Genomic DNA, 27020 nt, shown 5'->3' with positions numbered 1-27020 from the left:
AATGAAAGATGTTGGCCTGTGTATTTCAACAAAGGCTTTCCATTCCATTCCAGAGTATATGAGGTACATTTGAATGCACCATGAAGTCCCTGTCCTTATGTGCAGAGGACAGAAGCAGCACACCCATAAACGACATCAAAATGTGGCAGAGACATCTACCTGGCAGTGCCGCAGATAGTATTCTGATATTTTCTTGCTAAATGGAAAATCTACCCACATTTGGGGCTTGGCAGGTGTTTTTCGGACTCTGCTGGTTGATCCAGGAAATGAAGGGACATGAACTGATTGATGGCACACTTTTAAAACAACACACTTTTTAATCTGTGGGCCTGGGGGCAGAGGGTATCGAGTATTTTCAAGTCACAAGGCTCAAGTCCAGTTGAAGTCATGAGTCATTTCTGTCAAGCTGCAAGTCGAATTTGTGACTGGAGTCCACACCTCTGGTCTCCTGGTCTCCTCCGGTCTAATGTGCTTCACCTTGCCAAAGCTGCCTTTGCCCAGAACCATGATGAAGTTGAAGTCTGAGAGCTTGACCCGGTCCTGGTTGCCATTGCTGTCATACTTGCACACCGAGGAAGAGGAAGACGAGTCTGTGGGCTTCCCTGGGCCCACCCTCGCCCTCTGGAGAGAGAAGGAACAAAAAACCAAAAAAAAAAAAACCAAAAAGGTACAACAGGAAAAGAAGAAGATTATGAGGGAAGAATGAATAAGTACAGGACAAATTAAACCCATCATCATTTTGTGCGGCTCACCTCAAATTTTTGTCGCAGCTCCTCGTTACCTTCCTCTCCTTCTGGCTGGACAGGAACATTAAAGTATTCTCCCTCCTCCTGGGACAGCAGCTTAAACCTGAGCCGCAGAATGAAAACAGAACGATGTCAGATAAAATCCAGGATTATTACCAGACTGTGACAATAAATCCCTTAAATATTCACACCCCTGTTCCCTCTGCCTTTGTTATCTGTCTACACCGGTGTAATTTTCCCAATTATCCACCATCTACTTTCCTCGCCGTGACATCTTACCATCCGTCTACCCCCTGTTTCTGTAGCTCTGAGATCCCGAAGGACAGGGACCCCATGAAGTCGTTCCTGCTGGTCAAATCCCAGTCCCACACCTCCACTGACAGACGGCGGTCCTTGTCACTTTCTTTTAGGTTGCTGAGAAATTAAGAGAAAAAGGCAAGACAGTCACATGGAGAATGTTCTTAAAATAGATCAAAATGAAAACCCAAGATCACAATTTTATTTCAAAGCCTCATTCCCTCACATCTCTCTCTGTTTAAACTACTAAACGCCGCAGCGAATGACAGTTTTTCATGCCCGTGCCTCTCCTAGCAGCCACAGCAAACCCAGAATAGCTACAAGCAGAAGCAGGGAGAAGAATGGGGACAGGGTCAGTTGAATGAGCTCCAGCTAGCTTTGTGCTTCTGTGACTGAAAATGGGGCCAAGAGAATAACTGGCAACCAAACAAGTCACATTCCAACAATGACAAAAATAAGTTTGTTGATTCAACCCGTTCTCAGCCCAGGTCCTCGAATACCAAAGTCTGCATCACTTTGGAAGGGTTGGGCGATTGGCTGAGTCCATCGCTGATTGTTTCTTTCAGGGCGAGTATTTTGTCATTTTATTTCGCTAATTTAATGGTGTGCAGAGTGAGACCCGCTCCTCAGCGACACACTCTAATCCGAGCGACACACCCACCGAGCTGCGGACAGTGAGAGGAAAACAAGCATGTAGAGCCACAATATTTTCGCATTTAACACAGTTAATTAAGGATTTACTTTGACCGAACCACAGCTGGTGATTGTTGGAACAGTGGAAAGACTGACCCATACGGTTTTCGGTTTTCGATCTAATTTGTTTGAATAAGTTTGTTGTCTTAGTTCAGTACAAGAGATCAACTTGAATTCAGAAGAAGACTGGTTGTATTTTGGTGTTTAATATATATCATATTATATTTACTACATAATTTATCTGGGTAATATCAGTATATTATTGTTTGGAAAACAAAGTACATTTACTTTATACCTTTACTGTATATATTCTGTTTAATTATCTATTTTTGCCATTTTGTCTGTGTATATTATAACTCTTCTGTTCTTCTAAGGAGCAGCTGTAACATGAACAATTTCCCCCCGGGGATCAATAAAGTATTTCTGATTCTGATTTAAAAAATAAGTACATTTCCTTTTTAGACTTTGTGAGCTTAAATAAATCGCCAGTTGCCGGTTGTTGGGCCGACTGTGGCCATTTTTTATTAATAATTTTTGATAACTAAAAATGACACTGACCGCAATAATAAAGCAAACAAAACAAAACAAAAAGGTACAGAGACTCATTGATACAATCTGTTTATGCTTTCTGTAAGTTCCAGTGGCATCAAATTGATCAGGTCTATCATTGTTTTGGAGAACTAGAGCAGCTTGTTCCATTGATAGCAAATCAATAAAGTCTTTACACCAGTTCTCCACACTGTAACAGTTTGGTTTACATTGTTTCCACTTCATTAAGATGATCCGCTTGGTTTATGACACGCTGCCAGAAAGCTCTTTTAACATGCGGTTGGTTTAGACACCAAAACTACTTGGTTAGGTTCAGGAAAAGATCGTGGTTTGGGTTAAAATTAGTAAGTTACATCACATGCCTCACATGACATAGGTGACACTGAAGTTACCTGAAGGCCCAGTGTGCCTCATATAGACACTAACGGCGAGCGGCGTGACAAAATGTCAGAATTTCACGACGTGGGAATGAAAACGGACTAATTAATTCAGGTGTGTGAAGTGCAGAATGAGAGAGGTCTTACAAAATGAAGGTCTCGTGCCAGGTGGGGTTGAGGCAACATTTGATGGTCTTGGTCTTCTGCTTGCTCTCACTCTTGGGGTCTGGGACCAGCTTGAGCTTGACGTAGGGGTCTGACAGGCCGTTGGGGTCCATGGGCACCAGGTTCTTCGCCTCTTTGACTGCGAGGGGTTGAGGACATGGTTAAAAAAAAAAATGTCTAAAGAAAAGATAATATACACGTTGAGACCGTTTAGTAATGGAGGATGGAATTTGTCCTTTCCAGAGGACGGCGGGACGTGAACCTGAACGTGTTGGTGTGAGACCTGTCCTGCCCTAAATAACTGTGGCTACATTTTAAAACACTTAACAACAGTTTAGTTTCTGTTCCATAATCAATCCACAGCTGTCTGAGCTGGCACGTGGACGCACGTCCCAGTGGAGATGTGGGTCAATCGTTGGATCATTGATCAACTAATGGACTTTCCAGTTTTGGTCTTACGCTGATAGAGAACTGTGAGAGGCACTCAGTGTGTGTGTGTGTGTGTGTGTGTCTCTGTGTGTGTGTGTCAGAGAAAAAAAAAAGTGAGACTGAAGGGACAGGCAGAAGGAAAGTACACTCACTGGTGACTTTGAGAGTGTCCTCAGTGATCTGGGCAGAGATGTGGATGCGTCCTCTCCTCTCGGTGTGATCTGTCCCACACAGACTCGGGACGTTGGCCACACACCGCTTGTGGATGTTCATCATACAATCTGAACACACACACACACACACACAAAAATACACAAGTTAAATCTGTACAGCGTATGACACCCTCAATCCTTGTCGTGTTATTTATCCATCTAGATTGTCTTGGTGTGAGGCGCTGAGTTTTTCAAATGTATTTTTTGCAGCTTTGAGAACCACAAGCTGAGTGCCATCTGGTTCCATTATGTTCAAGAGAAGGCAGACATCTCTACGGCCAATATCTCAAAACCTCGGCCGCACACACCCACAATCTAGATGGATAAAAAGCACTACGGGCCAGACGATAAACAGCTATTTTTGATTTTGGGGTGAACTGTCCCTTTAAGCCCCATAATTCATTACCACTTTAAGACTTTCAGTACTATATTATTAGATTTAAAGCTCCTGATTTACTCACGAGAGGTTTAAAAAATAACTGATCAAAAACAGGGCTGAACGATTTTTAAGACATGTCTGATTGCAAATTATTTTGACCGATGACTTGCAATATCATTATTCTCATTTTCACTGAAAAACACATAAAAATGATTATAGTGTGTTAGGAGATAATAATAATAATAATAGTCCACAGTGCTTTACAAAGAAATTTCGTGCACCAAGTCCTTCACATGAAAAGACACAGAATGATCTAAATACAACCCACATGTAAAAATAAGATAAGATGACAAGTGACGTAGCCTAGTAGCTCCCAGACTTGTTAGGACCCATTTCAGAACCGTCTGAACTACAGCAGAAGTCCAACGTTTTTCTGAGCCAAGGACCCTTTACAAGATAGAAAATATAGATGCCCTGGTGGACGTCCTTTGGACTAGAGACAGTTTCCACCATAAATGCATGATGTGTGGAAGATGCATGCTTGACTGGTGGGAGGAAACTTTATATATATATTTAGTAAGAGTTATTAACATTATTAATACCCCTATTTGTGAATCACTGAATTAGGGGACACTGTGATGGATTTTTTGACATTTTCCACATTATTTTTGCCTCAAATCTAAGAGAAATGTCTCTGAGACAGGAAAATGGTTGCAAAAATCTTGTAGTCTGCACTAGCACAAACTGGGACACGGTCCATATATTTGTTCGTGAAGGACACGCCTTGTAGTAAAATTTTATATTTAAATGTGAATTAAACACTAAATTATTTTAGAGAGTATAAGAGTAGGGTAATGATAAAAAGAAAGATGAATGATGAATGATGAAAGATGATGATAAAATTTTACTTACAAATTAAATTGCATTGCATATTTTCTTTAAGGTGAACAGTGAAAGAAAAAAAAAAGCCCATGCACTCTTGATGTAATTCTTCAGTCTGTCCACTAGATGTCAGACTGCTCTGGTGCACAAAGCTCCACATTTTACTGAAGGTGGTGCAGAAGCTGAGAGAGAGCAGGTCATCTTTCACCATCTGTATGTTTTCCAGTCAACGATAACTTATTTTGGTTAATTTCTTTTCTATCTTAACGTGTCATTAATTTATGTAACTTTGCGTTGCTGACTGGCTCGACTCAAACACTTTCTATTAAAACTTTATCACTCTGACGAGGGATGACCCAAAAAAAAAAAAACACAAATGTTTGATGCGGCATGGCAACACGTCTCATGTCATCATAATAGCAAATCTAAACTATCACATTCACTTGTGTTTGTATTAAGAGCTGTCTGACTTATATGTTGCAAGTCTTACTTGTCCATATATTCTATTAATAATGACGATCCTTGAGTTAATAGTTAACCAACGCAAGTTGATTTCAGGAACATTTCTGCCTCCCTTTAATGTGCAGCCAGAACAAAATCTAATTTGTTAATATGAATAAAATTTGCAAGATGGATCGAACTTCCTCCTATATGTAGTTAATGTGGATTAATAAATAACCTAACAACCCCTTTCATGAATCCTGTTAAATCAGCTACTCGACATGACAACCCTTTGTGCAAATGTGATCACAGGAAATATTGGTTGAATATCCTACTCAGATAGACCCTGAGAATGAGGATGGTGTCTTCTGAATTTAATCAACTCTTTCTCCTCCTCTCTGTTCTACTTTGTCGACTCTATTATACTATATAAGCAGTTGTCCCTGAGCTCAGATGTATTGACTATCACACCAGGCATGCAAACAGATTTATTACCCATCACCCAAAATCAAGACTAGTGTAATGTACAGAGCTGTAGTTACATTGAACTCTGCCTGAGCGTATCATCCAGGAAAACAGTCAAGATCGGTTTAAAATATTACTAAACACAACATCTCCTGACTAAACAGCTCTCCTCACCTACTGATTTATAGCTGACAAACAGAAATGTTAAGGATGTTATGTGTCATTATAATGAAATGATGTTGCACAATGATGGCAGCGCTATAAAACCTTTTTATAGATCCTTGAAGCACCTGGAGACTTTCCTCTGAGCCTGTTTTGATTTGGTTGTTGACTTTGATTATAATTGGCCAAAGTCTGCATATTAACTTACATATGAGCCACTGGTATCCTGTATTTACACAGAAATCTTGATGATGAGAGCTTGGTCCTGTTTTGTTGTTGTTGTTGTTGTGGTGGTGGTGGGGGATGTTTTTTTTTGGCTGTTGCTACAGCTGCAGTTAAAGAAGATCCGAATAAATGAAACTCCAGTGTTATTTTTTTAGTGTTGCTGATCAAGTTGTTACCAGCACAGTGCAAGTGGGTATGTAAGCCTGTATCATTTGAGTTTGCTGTATTTATTTGTTATTTGCTGTGTTTTTTTTAAACTTTATTTACTTATTTTGAGACGGACTGTTCTGTACACCGTCGCTGGCGGGTGGAAACCTTGCATGTGTGAAACGGTTTCTTTTTAGGAAATGGAAAATACTTTATATCTTTTTATTAGGATCACTGTTAGCTCAACTGGACTGTTCTTCTTTTCTGTTTGAGGATCTAATGGAGTTACAAGTAGGGGTGCAAATTTAATTGATCACTGTCATCCACAATCAATTCATCGATTGTTATTAAAAAAAGCAACATATTGTACCTTCTCTGACAGCATCACGTAGCTTATGAAACATATAAAGGTGTAAATATAAAACACATATATGTAAATATACAAAAAGGCAGAGAGCGTTCATAAAAATAATCTTATATTTCAAGTCTATTTTATAGTAGATCGATTAAATTTTACTTGATCAATCAATCCCTCATAAACTAATCGTTATTATCCCAAGTTATGAGGTTTAGTCACAAGTTTATTTTAATCATTTTAATTGGTTAAATATCTGTAAAACCCACAGACAGACATAAAGTGTCTGTCTGTGGGTTTTACAGACAGACATAAAGTGTGACCAACAGTACTGATTTATGAAAATTAAAATGTCGAAACATGGGAATACAACAGCGCAGATGTTTCTGTATGTGCATCACTTAAAAAAAAACACTTAACAAAAAAGTTATCTCAGTGTTTTAGCGAACAAGCTGTCTGAACGCATGACGTCGACTAAAACGGCTCATTTAAATCAGGGCATAAACATTTTTTACAGTAATCTGTAGCTGCTTACTTCAGGACTTCTCAAAGTCAGGACCAAACAGTAAGCCAGTCTGGACCCGGTCCATTCCTCATGTTGTGAAGTCTAACTTTTTCTGTTTTGAAGTAAATTTTCTGCTGATCAGTACAGTGATGGGGTCAGTGATGCTGAATGTACAGTTGTAGCTGCTTCACAGGAAGAAGATGAAGACCATTCACACAGATCTTGTCTTCTAATGTGGATGACTGTGTTTCTCTACTGTTGACAGTGTTGTCATGGTGAGTTTGCTATCAGCTGCTAAATCAATTTTCTCTGGTACAAGATTTTCACAGCCAATGTAAATGTAGTTGCGATAATGGCTGAGTCAGCGACTGAGTTGTTAAGTGAGTTATTTTATTAACGATTATTCTGGATCTCTTACCTTAAATAAAAATCTGATCCTGACCTTAAAGTAAGCCTTTCTTTTTTTTGTTTAAATTTCTTGTTAAATGCAATTTTGAAATTTGTGCAAACTTTAGGAACATGCATCACAAAAGCACAATATCAGCTGACGTGGTAAGGGCTTTAAAGGGACAGTTCACGCCCAAATTGAAAAAGAAAAACATGTTTTTCCTCTGGCCTGTTGTGCCGTTTATCCATCTAGATTATTTTGGTGTGAGTTGCAGAGGTTTAGAGACATCAGCCGGAGAGATTTCTGCTCTCTCTCCAATATAATTGGACTAGATGGCGCTCAAAGCACAAAAAATATACATTTGAAAAATTCAAAACCAGTTTCTCTTTCCAAAAATTATGGTTACTCAAGAATATCCACAGACCTTGTTTTGAACAGTTTCATGCAGGAACTCTCACTTTCAATCCAAAAAAGTAGTTCCAATTGATTCTACTGTAGAAAGAAAGTTGTTCCTACATGAAACTGCTCACAACAAGGTCTGTGGACTATTCTGAGCGACTGGGTCATGATTTCCGGAAAGAGACACTGCAGTTGAGGGTTATTTACCCAACTAGAGCGGAGGTCTGCAACCTGCAGTTATTTTGACCATCTTCAGCGGTTTTGACAAAAAAAAAAAAAAGGAAATTATTAACTGTTTAATAAATAATATATTTTTTTAACATTTTAATTTTCATTCAACACTGCAGGTCTAAAGTGATTCAAAATGTGTGTCATAGCTTGTGTTTACGGGTCTGCGCCTTTTTCTCTAAATTTTTCTGGTGGCTAGTCTTGAATCTCCCTAAGTTAGCTATGGACGCCAAAACCAGAAAAGAAAAAGAAAGTCTCTGATGAAATAAGAGAATTTAACAGATGCATCTCCAGACAGATTCTCTCCGATATAATGGAACTAGATGGTGCTTGTCCTGTGGTGCTCATAATACGAAAAATTAACAAATAAATTAATAAAATTAAAAACTCAGCAGTCTCTTTCCAGAAATCACGACCCGGTTACTCGGGTCCACAGATCTCGTTGTGAGAAGTTTCATGTTAGATTCTACTGCAGAAAGAAAGTAGATCCAACAGAATTACAACAACAAAGTCTGTGTTGAGGTCTATAAATGTATTTTTGGCTCTTTTAGCGCCACAGGACTGGAGACATTTAGTCCAATTATATTGGAGACAGGGCAGACATCTCTACAGCTGCTCTAAAACAGTACAGATGGATAAACAGCACTACAGGCCAGAGGAAAAACATGTATTTTTTATTTTGGTGTGAAGTGGCCCTTTAATATTTTCTTAAAGTCTTGTTTTTAAAGTATTTCCACGTCCCTGTGAAGCACTTTGAATCGGCTGAATGGTGCTACATAAATAAACCTGCCTTACGTCTGGTGACTTAAGTATAAAGGTGCAAAAACTGCTGCACAGACCAAGTCAGAGTCCATCAAAGAGTGTGTGCTGCACACAGGTACAATGAGGAACTGTCTACTCACTAAATAATGTTTGTCATGGCTGGAGACAGCGCCGCAGAGACGTAGCCCACTTCCTGTTTGTCTTTGTTGCCAACAGCAGGCAAATGATCAGCAGTAAATATGACCCAGCAGCATGAAAGTAAAAACTACTCGTTCATTGTTGTGAGAAGCTGATAATATCTCTATAACTCTGTCATTAGGATGATTTTATATATTTAACAGTCTGCCATTATGACTCATGAGCAGGGCAATTATTGTAAATGTTGTATCTAAATTCGGAGGACGTGTTTTTTGCTTAAAGGTTTTAGCTGAACTTACAGTCCTCAGCCCACACATCAAACACAGTAAGAGGATTATGAATGCTATAAAGGCAAAACAGTGTCAGTTATTTCAGTTAAATCTAATTTTAGGTAGCCATTGCTTTTTTTTTCTCTGACCAGTGGCCGAGTGAAAGTGAAAATATGAAAGTGGACATTTTCATATTCTGTTTGACGATGTTTGGATCAACAGTTTTAGAGGAGCAAAAACAAAACTGTGCTTTTAACTAAATTAATTTCATTGTCTTTTGATGAGACAACCTTCACACGTCGTCCAAAGGATAAAAAATTATATTAACCTTAATCTTACCATCTAGGTACCCGCAGACCCCAGGGGTAAACTTTTTGTCATATTTCACAGGTGCTTTGTTCTATTATTCCAACTTTTCATGGATTTGTCAATCAATTTGTTCCTAATGACTTCATGTCATTGTTTTCTGTTTATGTTTTAATTAGTGCTTCTTAAAAACACCAACGTATTTGAGTCCTGGGGGATCCCGGTCAAAAGCATTCATTTCCACTGTGATTTTAATAGACGGAACTATTTAATGATTGAGTTCATGTTCGCTGCGGGTCCTAATTTAAAGTATCACACATTATCATGAGGGGGAGGGACACACACACACACACACACACACACACACACACACACACACACACACACACGCTGTCAGTCATTTAGAAGCAGATGCAGCAGTCACAGATTTCCTCACTCACTCTTACTCTCATTTTATACAATATGGAAATTAACTATAACTTTCTTCTTATTATATAGTAATAACTAAGAATGTTATAAGAAAGAAAATAAGTTAATATTATGGTATTTATTTCTGGTTTATACCTGTCGGTGGTCTTTGCATGTTAAATATGTTAGTAGGATGAGGGTTTAAGTTCTAAATCTACAAGTTTTATATAAATTTATGCAGCTAAACCTTCAATAAATGTTTTTATTTGGGTCAATATTCTATTTATTTACTCTGTTTTTGGGCTATACCTACTCCTGAGTGAAATATGTGGCTCTTTAGCTGTGAAATGCTCCACTGCTTTCAGCAGCTCGTTGCTAACTTTGTCTGCTTGCTGTTCAGTGTCGAGCAGGTTGTGTACAGCGGGTTTTAGGAGGTTTTCATTTTATGTAAAACAGCTGTCTACTGTGACAAAGGAGCACACCATGAGAGCACTGAGAATGAATCAAAATTTTGGTTTGATTTATTTTGAACATCTCTAAAAAAAAAAAAAAAAAAGAAAGAAAATTTTATCAACAGATTTTTCAACGATCAACACAGATCAACAGTTTGTGTCCAAAACGGAGTAGGAGGAAGCAACATGCTTGTCAAGTCCTACCCCTATAATCAAAACAGTAAAGTTGCAGCTAAGGAGCTGAACAATGAGCTGAAACTCTAAAAAAAACAAAACAAAACTTAATAACTGAGAGAAGCTGCAGATTCAGTTGATTGCTCTGTAGTTTCAACACTGTGAACCACCCCTTTCACATTGTCATGTGATTTTCACGCTCTCATATGATATTTTGTTTATATAAAAATATCAAGTGCAGCTGCTCTGAACAGGACCGAGACTTTTGACGTACGGAGTCAGTTTGAGTTTATGACATCACCAGTACTGGAACAAGCAAAATAACAGGCATCAGGGCTGCAACTAGCCACTACTTTCATTAATCGATTGATAATTTAGGCTGTCAAATGTCAAAAAATTGTGCAAAAAGCTCATCACAATTTCACAGAGCCCAAAGTGATGTCTTTAAATTTCCTTCTTTTGTCCAACCAACAGTCCAAAACCCAAAGACTCTTCATTTACTGTCATGAATGGCAAAGAAAAGCAGAAAATCCTTATGTTGAAGATGCTGAAACCAGCAAATGTTTGATATTTCTGCTTGAAAAATAACTAAAAGGATTAAAGGATTATCACAATGGTTTGCAACCAATTTCTTTTGATCGACCGATCGTTGCAGCTCTAATGGGCAGCATGCAGACGGTGCGTATGACCTCTGAAGCACAAGCTTTACGCTGGTATCACACGGACAGATATTTGTGTACGTACGGTCACATTTCATTCCCTGGTGTATGAGCCCGTAGAGGAGGGAGCCGCAGTGGTCACAGAAGGTCGGGCTGGAGTAAGTGTGGACCTTAAACTTGTGTTTACTACGAGGATCCTGCAGAGAGGAGAGAGAGAAGACAATTGATTTTAATATTTAAATAATCCAGGTGGTTTGAGTAGAGTTCCTCCATCTGTCAGAGTCCATTAAAAGATTTAAAACTGCAGGTCAGCTGCAGTTCAAACACTGTGCAGTGCATCATTATCATCCACTACAACGGAGGTGACTATAATCTATCATTTTCTCCTATTTGAGTGAACCGATCCTTTAAATATTCCCTCCATCTATGACAGAACAAAAGTAAACATATTGACAGAGAGAACCGGCAGCACTGATTAAGAGTTTGGAGGATGCTCAAAAATCGGAAACAACAAAAACAACAAAACAGCTTTGATGACATAACAAAAACAAAGAAAGACAGAGGAGTTAGAGATTAATAAACATCGGTCATATGACTTCAAAATCCGTGCTGACTCACACATTCTGTGTGTGTGTGTGTGGGTGTGTTTGTTTGCGAGTGTGTGTGTGGGTGTGTTTGTTTGCGAGTGTGTGTGTGTGTGTGTGTGTAGGTGAATGAGATATACTGGCTCATTAACCTGAGGCAGCCAGGCAGCACATTCTCTCTTTACTGACATGTCTCGGTGTGATTTGGGGCTGACAGCTCAGCAGGAGAGAGGACAAGAGGTTACATCAGAGAGTGTGTGTGTCTGTGTGTGTGTGTGTGTGTGTGTGTGTGCGTGTGTGTGTGCGTGTGTGTGTAGCAAACACAACAACTACATGGAAGTACACAAACACCAGCAGTCAGTGCTGACCACGCTAAACAAGCAAAACAGTAACTAACCATGTTCATAATAAACATTGAACTTAAACAGATGAGTGCAGCGAACTGATTTCCCATTTTTAAAGTTTAATGAAGCTGATGAACTGAATAAATAGTGAAGGATTAAATGAAGCATGTTGGGTAAATGTTTTTCAGGGGGCTGTACTATGAAACAAGCTCATCATGGCCAGGCTTTCTTTGGATGATCTGGCTCGTAAAAACCTAAAACCCCGGTCAGAGACAACAGGTCTGACATCGATGACATCGGTGGTTATCGACCGTCTTTGGTAACTCAGACTTTCTTCTTCAGGCTCTGTGTGCATTAGGGCTGGGCAATTAATCGAAATTCTATTGAAATCGCAATATGGTCTACTGCAATTATCAAAGCACAGGATGCTCAATATTTCTTAACATTACTAATCAACTTAATGCGCTCTCTGTGCCTCCTGATTATTTCTAAGGTGACAAGATTAGAGTTCTTAAACTCTGAACAAAGGAAAACTTTGCGCAGCTGTAAGATGAAACAGTTGCATAAAAGAGGGGTGAGACCACCAAAAAAATTGCAAAAGGTCTCCCACACAGTGTTTAACTTGCAATATAACATTTATTTGCGACCTTTTTGGTCGTTTGCCTGAGGAAGGTCTAGCAGTTCTTTTGCAGCTTTTAAATTTTAAAATTCTATAATTTAACTCTTTCACCACCAATGACGAGATTTTCTATTAATTGCTGTTTTCACTGCCAAGCGGTAGGAGATGCTGTGATGGATCATCTGACAAAAAACTGTCACTTGAAGAAGAAGAGAACTGCAGGAATTCAGCAGCAGAAGAAGATTATGCTACGTATCACGAAAACATCCGTGCTCAGGGTTTAGAGCACTGTGACCCGGGCTCAGAGCGAGGCTGCTCACGCCGCTGTCCCTGGGACTCGCACTGCAGCCGGGGTAGAGAGCACTCCAGCTCCCGGGCTCCTGGACAGAGTGTTTCAGCCGTGGGGGGGAGAAGTCAGTATTCTGCTTAAAAATATCTCCTTCACAAAAACGCTGAAGTGGATTGTTTGATGCAACCAACCAACATTCAAGTGTTGAAACAAAATTAGTGAATTTTGCTAAATATGCTGCACTGGCTGGCAACTTTAGAAAAAAAAAAGAGTAAAACATGATACTCAAAAAGACACTTTAGGTCTAACCCCTTGTCTCAACCCCAAAATGACATGTCAGCATTACGCAGCTCCTGTGACGATCCCATTCACGCCACACTGAAGTGTGGCTGCAGCTATCAATTATTTTAGTAATTGAGTAATTGGTTGAGAAATATTGTGCGCTCTTTCCATTTAAGTACTTTTGCTTTATTTAAGACCAATAGTAATGTACAAAATTAATGATTTTTTTTTTTTTTTTTAAATATTATTATTATGAACAATAACTAGAGGAGCAACGGTTATGTTTACAACAGCAAATTTCAGAAGTTCAGACAAACTTCGCGATCTGTCATAGATAGGGATGGGAATCGAAAACCGGTTCTTGTTGAGAACCGGTTCCCAGTGTTTCAATTCCTTGGAATCATTTGCCAATTTTGCAAACGATTCCCTTATCGATTCCAGTGGGCATGAATGACGTCACCACGCACGTTGCGTAGCTTACGCAAGCTACGCAACGTGCGTGGCGATATCATTCACCAGTGCAGCCAGCAGGAAACATGGCGCCCAAGCGGCACAAACACTCGAAAGTTTGGTTACATTTCACGAGAAAGGATGATAACAGGGCAACTTGCAATACTCGCAAGCACTCACTCCATTTCATGTCTAGCTTCCTGTTTGTTCTCCTTTTTTCCAAATGAGAACTGATAAGAGAATCGATAAAGAACCAAATCGTTAAGATTTTTACGATTCCGATTCCATTTTCGATTCTGATTAACGATTCCCATCCCTGGTCATAGATCATCTAAGGGATCTCCCTGTGTCATTACACCATGTTCAACAAAATTTATGAAACGTTCCCAAATCATTTTGTACAAATTCAACATACCTCTGAGTGTATATGTACATATGCAGGCACCCATTCTACTATAGGTCTTTCTGTTTTTTTCCAAATTAAGTTCTATCTACTTCTGATAAATTAAGAATCTTTCTCCAATCAAGATCAAGAGGTTGCAGCCCCAAAATAATAACTTTGGGTTCCAGACAATATTTAATCAATCATACCAATCGCCTCATTCTAAAAAGTTATTTATAAATTATAAATGTAGAGTGGCTCTTTTTGCAGCCCGTTCTATTTGAAACTCTGAACATCACCTGCTCCGGACTGTGTTACCATGGCGACCTAGCAAAACTGAAAGAGAGCCACCTTTGTGACATCAAAAACTCTGGTTTTCGGACTCAATATACCTCGCTAACCCACTGATCATGCTTTCGGACGTGTGTATTTTCTTTACTTACGTCGGAGGCAGGTCCCTTGTCGGCCCCCGGACAGGAAAAGGTGACAAACTCATGACAGCGCTTATGGACCACGAAACAGCACACTGTGGAGGGAAAGAGGAGAAAAAGTAAATGTCAAACTCTGAACTTCCGTGCAATGCCAAATAAGGAGACACAGCACCAACAAAGAGATGAATCAATATGTCAATTATGTGGCATTACTCATTGCACAATAGGCTACTCATATTTCAGCAGCTCCCATTTGCTCTTTCCTTGCTGTCGACATCAGTTTAGATGATTTTATATTTAACCACCGCATGGTGGGATCTCTCCTAATCACATTAATCACATAAACATTAAAGCTGCCACAGGAAACTTCCCACTGAGGCAGCTCCAAATGGCAGCAGGCGCTACACCTGGTGATTGGACTGCTTTCAGTGTAGTGAAATAAATATCCTCCACATTTTCAGACTAATATAACACATGGTGTCTGATCCCGAGCCCCTTTTACAAAAAAAACCCTTTTAGAAGGAAAGTAAATAGACAGAAAAATGAAGCTTAAGATGTTTGGATGGAGGCTCACTCACTGGTGGTGAAGATAGAAACACACACACACAAAGGATGGTCAGGTTTTTGGAGAACAAACAGGATAAAGTTTAGTTTTGTGCAGTTAAAGACCATCTTAAGGGAGAATTCTGTAATATATATAAGTTAAAATCAATGCTGAATGTTAGCCGAACGAGTTAGTGTCTGCTTATGAGTCGTAAGAAATCATTATCAATCTTTTATAAGAAGTAAATATTTATAACGTTAATTTGAGCAAAATGTTAATGGAGTCTGGCAGGCAGTGACTGAACTCAAGCTCCAGAGTGTGTATTTTCAGAGCAGTGTCCTTTTGTTTTCAGGATAACAGGCTTAATTTTACACCAACAGACAACTGATGAACTTACAGTGTAGGACTTGTTGTCACTTGTCCCAGGTCTGGGGCGGAGGGGGTGGGGAACAACTTACTTCAACCATAGACTGCATACATATTTAATATACAGTCTGTGGCTCAAACTCACTATTTGGACTGCTGTACTCATTTTTGGATGTGCAGTTGTAACATATTGCTCCTTAAAGTCTGTCAAAAGCAGAGAAACAGATAAAAAATCTGACATTAAAAATCCCCTGAAGATGGATGTCTGGTCTAACTGAATTCATGTAATTTGATGTGATGTTTATAAAATGGCTCTCAAATCAAATCACTGAAATCAGGGAGTCTTGAGTTTAACTGTTTCTAAGCTGAAGCCCAGCGAATTGTCTGATAAGAGCTGGCTGGTTACACAGTTTCACAAACCAAATCCTTCCTCAAAAAAATGTATAAAAAAATGACTTAAGTTTGGTTTGATGGGCTGAAATGTAAACTTTCTTATCAAGTGCAGATAAACTCACAGCCACATGTGGTTTTCAGCAGTTTCACAATGGCAGAAATCACATGATATAACCACACAATTGCAAGAAGAAAATCCCCTGGTGCTTTTTTTACAACAGGGAAAAAAATCCTGAGAGTTTTCGTAAATCTGCACGGTTACATGTGGACATTTCCCGTGTGAATGCATGTTTTTTTTCATGCTTTTTTAAAAATGGCTTAATAATTTCACTTTTGATTACAGAGAAACTGCAGACTTCTGTCTGTTATTAGGTAACAAAACGTAAACTGGAGTCAGGAGAGTTGGAAAAGCTTTTTCAATTCAGTCTGGAGAGGCTGAAAAATGTCTGAAGATGATGACGACACACTCGAATATGTTGTTTTGTTAAACTAACAGTCCAAAACCCAAAGAGATTCAGTTTGCTGGCATGCAACAATTAGGCTTATCAATAATAAACTGTTTATTAAATTAATCTGCAAATATTTTGATAATCAATTAATCGGATTGAGAATTTTTTAAGAAAAAAAAGACAAAATTCTCTGATTTCAGCTTCAGCATATTTTCTTGTTTCTTTAGTCCTTTATGACAGTAAACTCAATATCTTTGGATTGTGGACATTTGAGTACGTCATCTTGAGCTGTGCACCAACTGATCAACATTTTTCAACATTTTCCGACATTTTATTGACCAAACAGCTGGTCAATTTAGTGAGAAAGTAATCCACTGATTAATCAGCAGTGAAAATAATTATTAGTTGCAGCCCTTCTAAAAATCAGTGAATGATCAATGATGATGAATCAATGATTCAAATAATGAATTAGTTATAGTTAATATAAAAGTTTGGAGATCATTTCTAAAGAGAGGAAAAAAGAAACCAGAACACATTTACATTTAAGAATCTGGAATCAGATCATTTGGACCTTTTTTAAATACTCGATTATCAATATAGTTGATTATTTTAGTACTTCATAATCAATTAATTGTTGCAGCTCTAAAACAGTGACACAACGATGACCTCCATGGCAGAGGTAATGAAAAGTGGGAACTACTTTTCAACTTCTGAACCATGTACAGCAGATAATTAATTACATATTTACTATATTATCAGATGTCAAATTCACTTCCTGTTAGGATGTGCAACAGCAGAAACTGCTCCAAACTACATGTCAGTGTGGGGATTTTTGCAAATACTTGTGTAAAAAGTACAACTGAACTCATTTGTCAGAAAATAAATCAATCAGAAACTATATTTAAGTCCTGTTTTATGAGTTTGTAAGCCAAATATTTGGGGGTTTTGGACCTTTAGTTGGACAAAACAGACAATTATTTGTTTAGGTGTCACAATTCAACACTTACACCATTGTTATATAGCAGAGTTCTGATTAGTAAAGATCAACAGACTCTGAATATTTAACTTTTGTTTTTGGTCTTCTGTGAAAGTAAACTGAATCCCTTTGAATTTCAGACATGTTAGCTGAGTATGTCAATTCGAGCTTTCAGAAACTGTGATGGAAAATTCTTAATATGTTCTCGAGAGAGGACGTCTGCAAATAGTGAAAATTATTGCTGTTTGCAGCCTTGGTAAAAAGTGGACACTACACGTCTGCAGAGTATCTTTGAGTGGAGCTTCTATCAGACATCCAGCAAAAAAGCTAAACTGAGATCAGATCATCAGTCCAGGGTTCCCAAACCTTTTCCATAGTCGAATTCAAGCACTTTTCAAGAATTTTCAAGGTGCATTTTCAAGTTTTTCCAGCACCTTCCAGCTGCAGCAAGTTACATAATTATATATACATGCTCAAGGTGATAATTTCACTTCTTCATCATGTTAAATCAGATGTTATTGTCCTATAAGCAGTAGAAGAGTGCCAAATTAAAGGAAAATATAGTTAAGGTTCATACTTTGAAATGTGTCACCTGTCTCTAAATAGACTTGGCATCATCTGGCTGAGCTGATATATGACCATCACTATTCAGTCTGACAGCTGTGTATCATGAAAGTAATGCATTTACACTTTCAAGCTGTTTCAAGCACTTTCCAAACCTTGGAAACGCCACATTAAAATTCAAGCATTTTCAAGGATTTGCAGCACCCTTGGGAACGCCGTCAGTCAGCAGGCCTCTACCTTTAATCTGCACACAGAGTCACATGACATCCATGATATTCTCTCACTGTGGGGCACATGGAGATAACGTACAATCCACGCCTTTAAATTTTGATCAGTCACTTCCTACAGACGAAGACGTGAACATGACCGACACCAGAACTCCATTTAGATAAAATAGGGCAGATCAGTCGCGTCTACTGTAGGCCGGCTTTGTGGTTCAGCCTCAGATCATTGGTGTATTTTTAAATAAAAATCTAGTGCAGTGCTTAAAACCCACTTCCACTGTATAGTGACTCTGCAGAATCATCCGAAAACTGAATGAAGACATCAGAAGGGTTTCACATTTCCACCAAACTGAGCTACGTGATTATGAAAATATTAACACACATGCTGCAACAAACAGCCACTTCAAATTAAAAGAGAACCAGCCACACACACACACACACACACACACACACAGGGTGACATTAAGCTCTGGTTTAATCTTAATTATTCACATTCTCGTTACATTTTCATGAGGCACTGTGGCAACTGGCTGCACTTTCCGTGGGTTTCTAGCAGTTAAGCAACAGAGTGCTTATGTTTGTGTGTGTGTGTGTGTGTTTATTTGTGCAGGAGAGAGGGTGGGTCACATCACGGAAACTTACAAAAAAAATAAGGAAGACGCATTACATAATGCACCGTTTTATGCTGGTTCTGTTGAAGCTGAGATGCAATGTCAGTCATGCTATTTGGAGACCAACAGCAAAAAAAAAAAAAAACACTAATGCGTACGTTTGGAAAAATAAGTCAGTATACTACTCTCTAAAGATAAGACAAGATAATTAATCCCGAAGGAAATTCTTGTGCCAGATTGCTCCAAAATTACAGTAACACAACAACAACAGAGCATCAGATGAGTGCAGTGTATAATGTATAAGGAGGAAATTCAAAGAAACAGTGACTAAGTGAATAACAACTGAACTAAGATAAGTTAAGTACAAAAGTAAGCTGAATAGAAAAAGCAGTGATGGCAATTAATTCTAGTTTACTTTATATTGCACCAGATAATGAATGTAAAGATAACACATGATACTGAATGTAATTGTACATGATAATAATGAAGAGCAGTGATAGTGAAAGTAATGTGGGACAGTGTATTAAAACATGACATTAACTATAATAGAGAAAATATAATATTGCACATACATATACTGCATATGATAATGAACATAATATAGTCCCTGATATTTAAAAGTAGAATTGCACAGTTTGGAGTGTGTGTTTTTAGTGTTTTAGAACCATTTCTTCATCAAATGTCATAAAACGTAGATATAATTGGTTTTCATCTCGCATCGGCTTCAGTAGAACCGGCACCAAAGTGCGAAGTGTGTAGCGTTCTGTTGTTGTGTTCTGACCAGAGGTGGCAGTGGGTCACATCTGTGCAAGTCACAAGCAAGTCTCAAGTCTAAACTTTCAAGTCTCAAGCAGTTTCCCCAAGTCACTGTGGTGAGAATCAAGCACATCAAGTCATTGCTCAAGTCAAGCAAGTCACAAGTCAGGCCATGCAAAATGCTGATGGTCTACCTCAGTTTCCTCATTTTAATCAATTTAAGGACAGTAGAGCTGCAGTGATATAACCAATGAATCAATTATCACTTGATTATAAAATTAATTACCAACTATTTTGATAAATTTGGCTTGAGTAATTTCATTGTAAATGAAAAACACTGATCAGTGTTTCTCAAAGTCCAAGATGACGTCCTCAAACGTCTTGTTTTGCCCACAACCCACCCAAAGATATTCAGTTTACTGTCACAGAGGAGTGAGGAAACAAAAACATTAACATTTAAGAAGCTGGAATCTGTTTTTCCTTAAAAAATGACTTTGAGCGATCGATAATCATTGCAGCTCTAGCCTGCACTAAACAAAATGTTTTCTTACATCTGGAGAACAAGATTTACAGCCCAATGCATCTCTGCAGCACTACGGTACTTCATTATAAAGCTGGTTTGTTACACAATTTTATTTAAAATCTTGCAGCTTCGGCAATTTGGAATTTCAACGGGCTAATATTTTGACTGACTGTGCAGCCCTAACATGGTTGAACTCTGCACAATGCAAATGAACAGACACACTATGAGGACAGAGACTGAAAAAAAGGGAAATGCAAGAGAAAAAGAAGAAGACGGCGAGAGGAAAAGAAAGAATGAAGACAAAATTAAGTCAAACGGAGAGAAAGAGAGACTGTGTGTGTGTGTGTGTGTGTGTGTGTGTGTGTGTGTGTGTGTGTGTGTGTGTGGGCAGGAAGGGATGGGGGCACAGCTGGGTTTGAGGCAATGTGAGGGGGTGGAGAATTCATTTGTGTGTTTGCAGTGTGTCAGAGAGACAGAAACAGAGAACTGGAGCAACAGAAAACACAGTGAAGGATGCTGCAGTCACACTTATGAGCTTTTTGTTCCGAAATCTGCTCTGTCACTCACACACACACGCACACACACACCTGTGCACGTACGTATGCGGGCGCGCACACACACACACACACGCACACAAGTACACACTACTGAAAGACAGGCCTAGTGACCTGCCGAGGAGGTCTTTGCTCTGTTGCCTAGCAACCAGGCTGAGCCCTACAGTCGAGTCTACACACGCCGCCCCGTTTTGCCCGACTGACAGCGATAGCAACAAATCAGGGCCGATCCAAAAAAGAGCCGTGCGATGAACTGCCAGGATGACAGCGGGCCGACAGTTTCACATCAACAGGAGCATCAGGAAGATCCCTCCATCTTGGATGATCACCAGACCACAAACCACAGACGCTCAGGCCTGAACAAGCCTGAATAAACGAAACCACGGCGATTAGACCCTGCTACTGAACAGCTCTCGGAAGACTCTGGATAATGCCGCGTTCAAGTCATACCGTTTAGATGAGAGCTTCTCAAAATCTGACGACTGAGTGCCAATTTAGGGAGCCAGCATACGACTGAGGGCGCTTAACATTAAATTCCTCGAGCACCAAATTCAGCAGCTGCCGAGTAGCGTGTTAAATGCAGGCTATTGAAATGGACCACAGATGATTAAAATATAAAGCATGCATTTCATGTCACGTTCAGGGGCCGCACAAAATGTTCCTGCGCTTTGAGAAAATATGGTTCAGACGGTAACTATGAGCAACTTGAGTCAGAAACACAGTTTTGGTAATTCTGAATTTAGGGAGCGATAATATCTCCAACCTGGTAAAAGGAGGACTGTTAAACTGTTGGCAAAATGGCAGGAAACTCCCATCAGTTAAATAAAATCAAATGTAAATATTAAAACAATCGATTCAGCTCATTTAAAAGCACATTGGCTCCTGTGCTGTTGGTTCTTTGTTTGCCGACTTATATATATGTATAACAATAAATCCATAATGATAAATCCAACACTGAATGCATTCTGTGATTTTTTTATCATCTTAAAAACAGTTGTTGTTAGCATGTTAGCCACTGCACTCCCATGGCGCCTTAGGGTTGAGTCTGTCGACCAATCAGAGGCTGTGTTCCTGGTTCGTCATGTTTGAGAGCACCGTTCCATAGATGTATTAATAATCCCTGTGATGATCTCAAATGCACTGTGCAATAGAACAACATGTGACTGACCCTTCAAAGTAAAGTTTGCGGTAATAATGGTCACGAGCTCAACCCCACTGTAGGTGTTACATGACTGCGGTAATGCGGTTATTGTCACAGATCTAATTTTGAATTTGTGTCAACTTGATAATAATCCAATATTCCTTTTTTTTTAGCCGTTTCAGTCTCTACCTGCTCTTTGTCTCTTTAGCCGCTAAATACTCCATTATTCCATATTTTAGAGCTGATGCATTAAAAGCAGCCTCCGACAAATGCAGAATTTAAACATATTTTTAAGAAGTCCTGTATAAGACCCTTGAGAATAGTGACAGAATGAACTAAGTTGAGTCTGTTCTGTCAACTTGACTACATATTTCACCAAGCCCTACTTTAACACCTAGTGGAAAACCACTTGGGCTCTGTTCTTCATAAGTGTCTAAACTAATCCTGACTGACATGGTTCTGTAAATCCTTAACCAGCTACACTGGTTCTTAACAAAAAAAAAAAAGCAGCTACAGGACTGGCATGTTAAACTTGGATGAAGCCGTCTTAGGTGCACTCTTATTTTGAAATAGAGGCAATAAGAGTGAGGAGTCTAAACAGAGATCAGCACTTACATGACTGGCTAATGGCTAAATGCTTATTTTATGATTGCACTTTTGTCCACAGATGTTAAGGACAGCAGTCAAAGAGACATTTCAAATTTATTGTTAATATTTTTGTTATTAACAGGGAGACAAAAAGGTCTTTGGAGACATCCAGGCGTCTGAGTGGGTGGACTGGTGTGCGTGTTTAATTGACAACTAAGCAGTCAGGGGATTCTGACTATTCATACACTGAGATACAGTGTAAACAAACATGCTGGAAACTGTAGATTGCAAGCAACTGACAGACGGCGTTCAAATTGTTTTGTTTTGGTGGTGCTAAAGGAAAACAGGATGAAAGAAAAGCAAACTGAAGACTAGCTGAAACCTGCTGAGACAGGAATAACCCCATATTCCACGTTTGTACAGATGTTTTAGTCTTTGAGAAGTATAAACCTGCACACAGTAAACATATTAGGAAACACGCAGAACGACTGGCCAGTAAACACTGAAATTCTGGCAGTAGACGACCCGACAAATCCTGCAGGAACGCTAATGGTTGTGTGTTCTTGTACAAAAACAAACATGGATGCTAACCAGCAGCTTACACTGTTTATACTGTATTAAGTGCAATTTGCACTCACACCAAAAAAGGAGGAAACAAAGTGCATAGTTTGGGTGGGACACTGGAGGAGAGGCACGCAGGACCGTAGAGTCGACAGAAGGAAATGGGGGAGGTGAGTGAGCTTCACACTTCAGGTTAAGTGAAGCAGTTTGTTTACTGGTTTGTCTCCCTCGGACAACACAAAGGTGACGTCATACGTTCTTTAAAGAAACTTTAGACTGGATTTGAAAATTTGCTGTGCGTCCCAGAACCCATACTAACATAGTATTTAGCATTCCATAAAAAAGATTTACTATGTTCCAGTACATTGCATGTCAAAAGCTGTATGCCAAAAATACCAGGATGTTCTAGTGCATCTGATCTCATTTTACAGTATGCGAGCCAGCATGCTTTTCTGGCTATTCTGACCAATAAATCCTTGGTGACGGATGCACGAGAAAGTGGATCAAGGTTCAAGGTGCAATGTTACGAGGAAGTAGTATGTCCCAATTGTATACATAGTGCAAGTAACAGCACATACTTTGAAAGGGCACCTTCAGTACGAACTGAAACCAAATACAAAAAATATGTGATTTGAAATGCAGAGTCAATATTTTCACACACTGTATGAGTTTGTCTGCCAACTCTCAACACCAGCTGACCCAGACTGGAACAGACCAGGTCCAGCTTGGTCTGATTAGTCATCACGCCGACACCATTTACATAATCAGGTCATCAGTTGTAGTGTGTGGCCCTGCCTCTAATTGTATTCTAAGTACAAAATAAAACCATGTCATGATACTTTTCTGTAAACAGTGAAGAGTAATAATGGTAAGCACGTGATAAATCTAAGAATGCATGCAGGATATAGATCTTTTTCAGCTGATAATTACCCGCTTCTCTCGGCTCATGTTACGTTCCTGTAACAGCAGCACTGCAAAATACTTTTAACACTGGGGTAATGAAGACAACAATTTGAAAATCGATCAAACTGACAACTAACAGAAACATGATCCTGTGTTAATAATCTTAATATATCACACTTGAGCGCTAACAAAAAGTAAACCGGTCGGTGGTGTCTTTGCTGTTGCTGTTGGCTTGACAAAGCGCTCCGGTGCATCACTTCAATGATGCAAGTCGCAGAGCTCAAGTCTCTCTCCAAATATTTCAACAATTTTAATGATTGTGAGCAATGTTTTCTAGCTGCAGCTTGTTCTCTTGGGAAATCATGCATAGCCATCTTTGCAGCACATTATTGCTGTAATCAGTAATGTCAACAACTTCCAGCCCCCGCTGCTGCACAGAGCGCTGTTTGCCTATTTATTTAAAAATTTAATTCTGAACATGTCCTGTGTCAAAATTGCACCGAATTTGACACAACACTTCCTTGGGTCCCAAGTAACGCGTCCACAAAGCGCGAAGCAGATTAGATGAACGGTTCTTGAGATGTGTGAATTATATACATACAAACATTAGTGATGTGTGGACTGCAATTAGAACCGTGGACACTGTGGTCAATCCACGGGTCGGGACATATAAAATTAAATTTAACATTCTGATTAATAGCGGATGTGTTGCGGTGGGAAAAGTGGTTGTGTTACGAGTAACTGAAAGCAGCTTCTCTAATTATTAAAGTGTTAAAGAAAACTCTCATCCATCACTGCAGCACACAATAAAGAAGTCGCACTGCTCGAGACCATTTAAAGGGTAATATAGCCTCCAGACACGGGTAGAGGTGCGGGTGCAGGTCTCTAAATGGGTGTCAGGTGGATGATTTATTTAGACATGTGGACTCGGATGAACCCAGAGCCCATCCGCACATTACTAAAAGACATACAGAGATTCCTTCCTTTATGGTTAGATAAAACCCATTTAGTTTCATATGATCCACTCTATTTATCTGCTATAATTTCATTATCAGAACAGAACATAACACACAACTCCATTATCGGACAGATAATTTGTCAGCCTGACATATATCATGCATCTCTAAGTTATACTATGCAAAGTGGTTGTGATTTGATCTGGGTTAGCTGGGTTCACACTGACAGTAAGCGGCAAGTAAATCACTGAAACTGATTCATCAGTGAAGGGGAAAAAGAGCTGAGAGAACTTGGTAACTGATCACTCAGTTCAGGTAAAAATACCCAACATTAGATGAGTCAAGCTTTTTTGTGTTTTACAGTATCTTTGTACATTAAATACATTTGGGGTTTTTGAGGAGGAAGCAGTGAGCTGATAATCTGTGTGCGTTTTAAAAATTATATCCTTAAAATCATACTGAGCCCCCAAAAACTGGTTCATCCGTTCAACATCAATCTGTTGTCATCTGCTGTGATTTGTTCATTTCATTTTCATTCCCATCGCACAACACTCTGCATAGTTTTCCTGACTTATTAACATCCAATCAGCCATCTAGCGTTTTCAGAGCCCTCACGCTGGAAAGATCTGTCGACTTTAAAATTCACTGTGAAGGAGCTCACTGATTGCAGGAGCTGCAGCGTGGATACGCGTGCTCTAAGATATGTGTTTGTTTTCTCACCAACGGATCTTATCTCAAGACTGGCAAACCTGTCATCCAATCAATAGCAAAGACACTACTTCAACCACTCACTGATCAGTTCACGATCAGGATTAAAAGTCAACCACAGCCTTGATCCAATCACTCACAGTGACACTTTAAAGCTGTGGGGACAAATCGTATTTACTTCAGATTAGTTTCGGCGTTCTTCCTGTCCTGTAGTCTCTCCTAGTCATTAAAGTTGTAACAGTTGTAATCTGGGCACAGAAGCAAGATGTTACTCAATATTTGCACATTTGATCATTCTCATGTCTGTTGTGAACACTGTTGAAGAGCAGATTATGTCTGTTTCGAGCTGTGGCCAGTGAGGCGTGAAGTGGAAAGATCAGTGAAAATCACATTCTTATTTTTTCAAGAAAAAACATTATTGCACTCTTCGACGCTCAAAAAAAAAAAAAAAAAAACATGTCTAGACAGGGCTTTAAACAACGACAAACATAATGCAGGTTTTCCCCCAGTAAAGCTGTTAGGCCTGGTGGCAAGTATCTTTTGATTGGCGCCTGCAGTCAAGCGTCTTTTTCGAAGGGAGCCCGAGGAATAGACTGATGGCAGCTTTAAGGAAGGGCTCAATAGTTTCTGTGATAACATATTCACAGACAGAATTGTGTAATTGAGAATTTAAAGAGGCCATAACAGATTTCATAGACACTACACTGAGTCTGCGGTAAAAAGCTGACTTGAGATGGGGAAAATATTCAAAAATAAATCCCCTGAAAATAAAATTCCCCAATGCTTAGGCCCCCCGTGGGGGTTCAACTTAGACTCAGTGGGCAACAGACTGGTAGAAACTGTGCATCAAAGTGCTGGACTTAAACCTTTAAGTCTCTTGTAACAAAAACATACTCGGTCTCTTTTCCTGTCTTACTTCAGAACACTCAAAGAGGGCATGTCCAAACTGTTGCACAAAGGGCCACGTGGCTGCAAGTTTTCACTCCAATCAACCAACAGCACACCTGACTCGTCTAATCAGCTGTTTGAAGACTGAAATCAGTTGATTAAATGAGTCGAGCCCGGTGTGCTCCGGCGTGGCAGGAACGAAAACCCGCAGCCACACGGCCCTTTGTGGAATCGTTTGCACATGACTGACTTAAAGTGATGAACTTAAATGGTGCTGAACATGAAAAAAAAAAACAAAAAAACAAAACAGCAATGCTGTATAACATTCACATTATTGAGGTTTGTGAAGTCTGGCAGCTGTGATTTTGTGCTGTCGTTTGTTTGTCCTATAGGTCAGGAAGTGAATCGTCATCGTTTGGAAACTAGATTTTTTCCTGATTAACTGTGCAGCCCTACTGCAAATTAGCAAATGTTAGTATTCTAACATGCTAAGATAGTTATCATGGTAGACAGTATACCTGCTTAAGTCCACCCTCATACAGAATCACTGCGGTGAAAATGTCCTCTCATCATCTCATCATCTCATTCATTCATTCATTTCAGTCGTGTGTTTTGGCTGTGGCAGCAAGGGCCCATGCAAGGTATAGCCACAAATAAACAAAACGCAGCGGTGTGTGGCATAAATTGAAACCGAGTCTGTTTTTGGAGAAATGCAACCAAAT

General features: G+C 39.3%; 1 protein-coding gene across 4 annotated transcripts in view; it reads right to left on the bottom strand.

Moving 5' to 3' along the window:
* The window catches only part of LOC146329715 (protein kinase C beta type-like), a 52466-nt gene that overhangs the window by 13222 nt on the left and 12224 nt on the right, over nucleotides 1-27020 (bottom strand). For 2 of the 4 annotated variants that reach the window (XM_084714987.1, XM_084714986.1), the window contains exons 3-9: nucleotides 14606-14688; nucleotides 11298-11409; nucleotides 3409-3537; nucleotides 2810-2966; nucleotides 1026-1160; nucleotides 753-849; nucleotides 439-621 (exon numbers count right to left, since the gene is read on the bottom strand). In XM_084714987.1, the coding sequence (XP_084571113.1) occupies nucleotides 439-621; nucleotides 753-849; nucleotides 1026-1160; nucleotides 2810-2966; nucleotides 3409-3537; nucleotides 11298-11409; nucleotides 14606-14688 (896 nt within the window). The remainder of the gene's footprint in view (nucleotides 1-438; nucleotides 622-752; nucleotides 850-1025; nucleotides 1161-2809; nucleotides 2967-3408; nucleotides 3538-11297; nucleotides 11410-14605; nucleotides 14689-27020) is intronic. The other 2 variants (XM_084714990.1, XM_084714988.1) reach the window with 1 other exon arrangement.

The sequence above is a fragment of the Lutjanus erythropterus genome, chromosome 3 (genome assembly GCF_056507025.1).
Source record: "Lutjanus erythropterus isolate fLutEry1 chromosome 3, fLutEry1.hap2, whole genome shotgun sequence".
NCBI lineage: Eukaryota > Metazoa > Chordata > Actinopteri > Lutjaniformes > Lutjanidae > Lutjanus > Lutjanus erythropterus.
The sequence above is the reverse complement of the archived record's forward strand: the minus strand, read 5'-3'. Positions and strand labels throughout refer to the sequence as shown.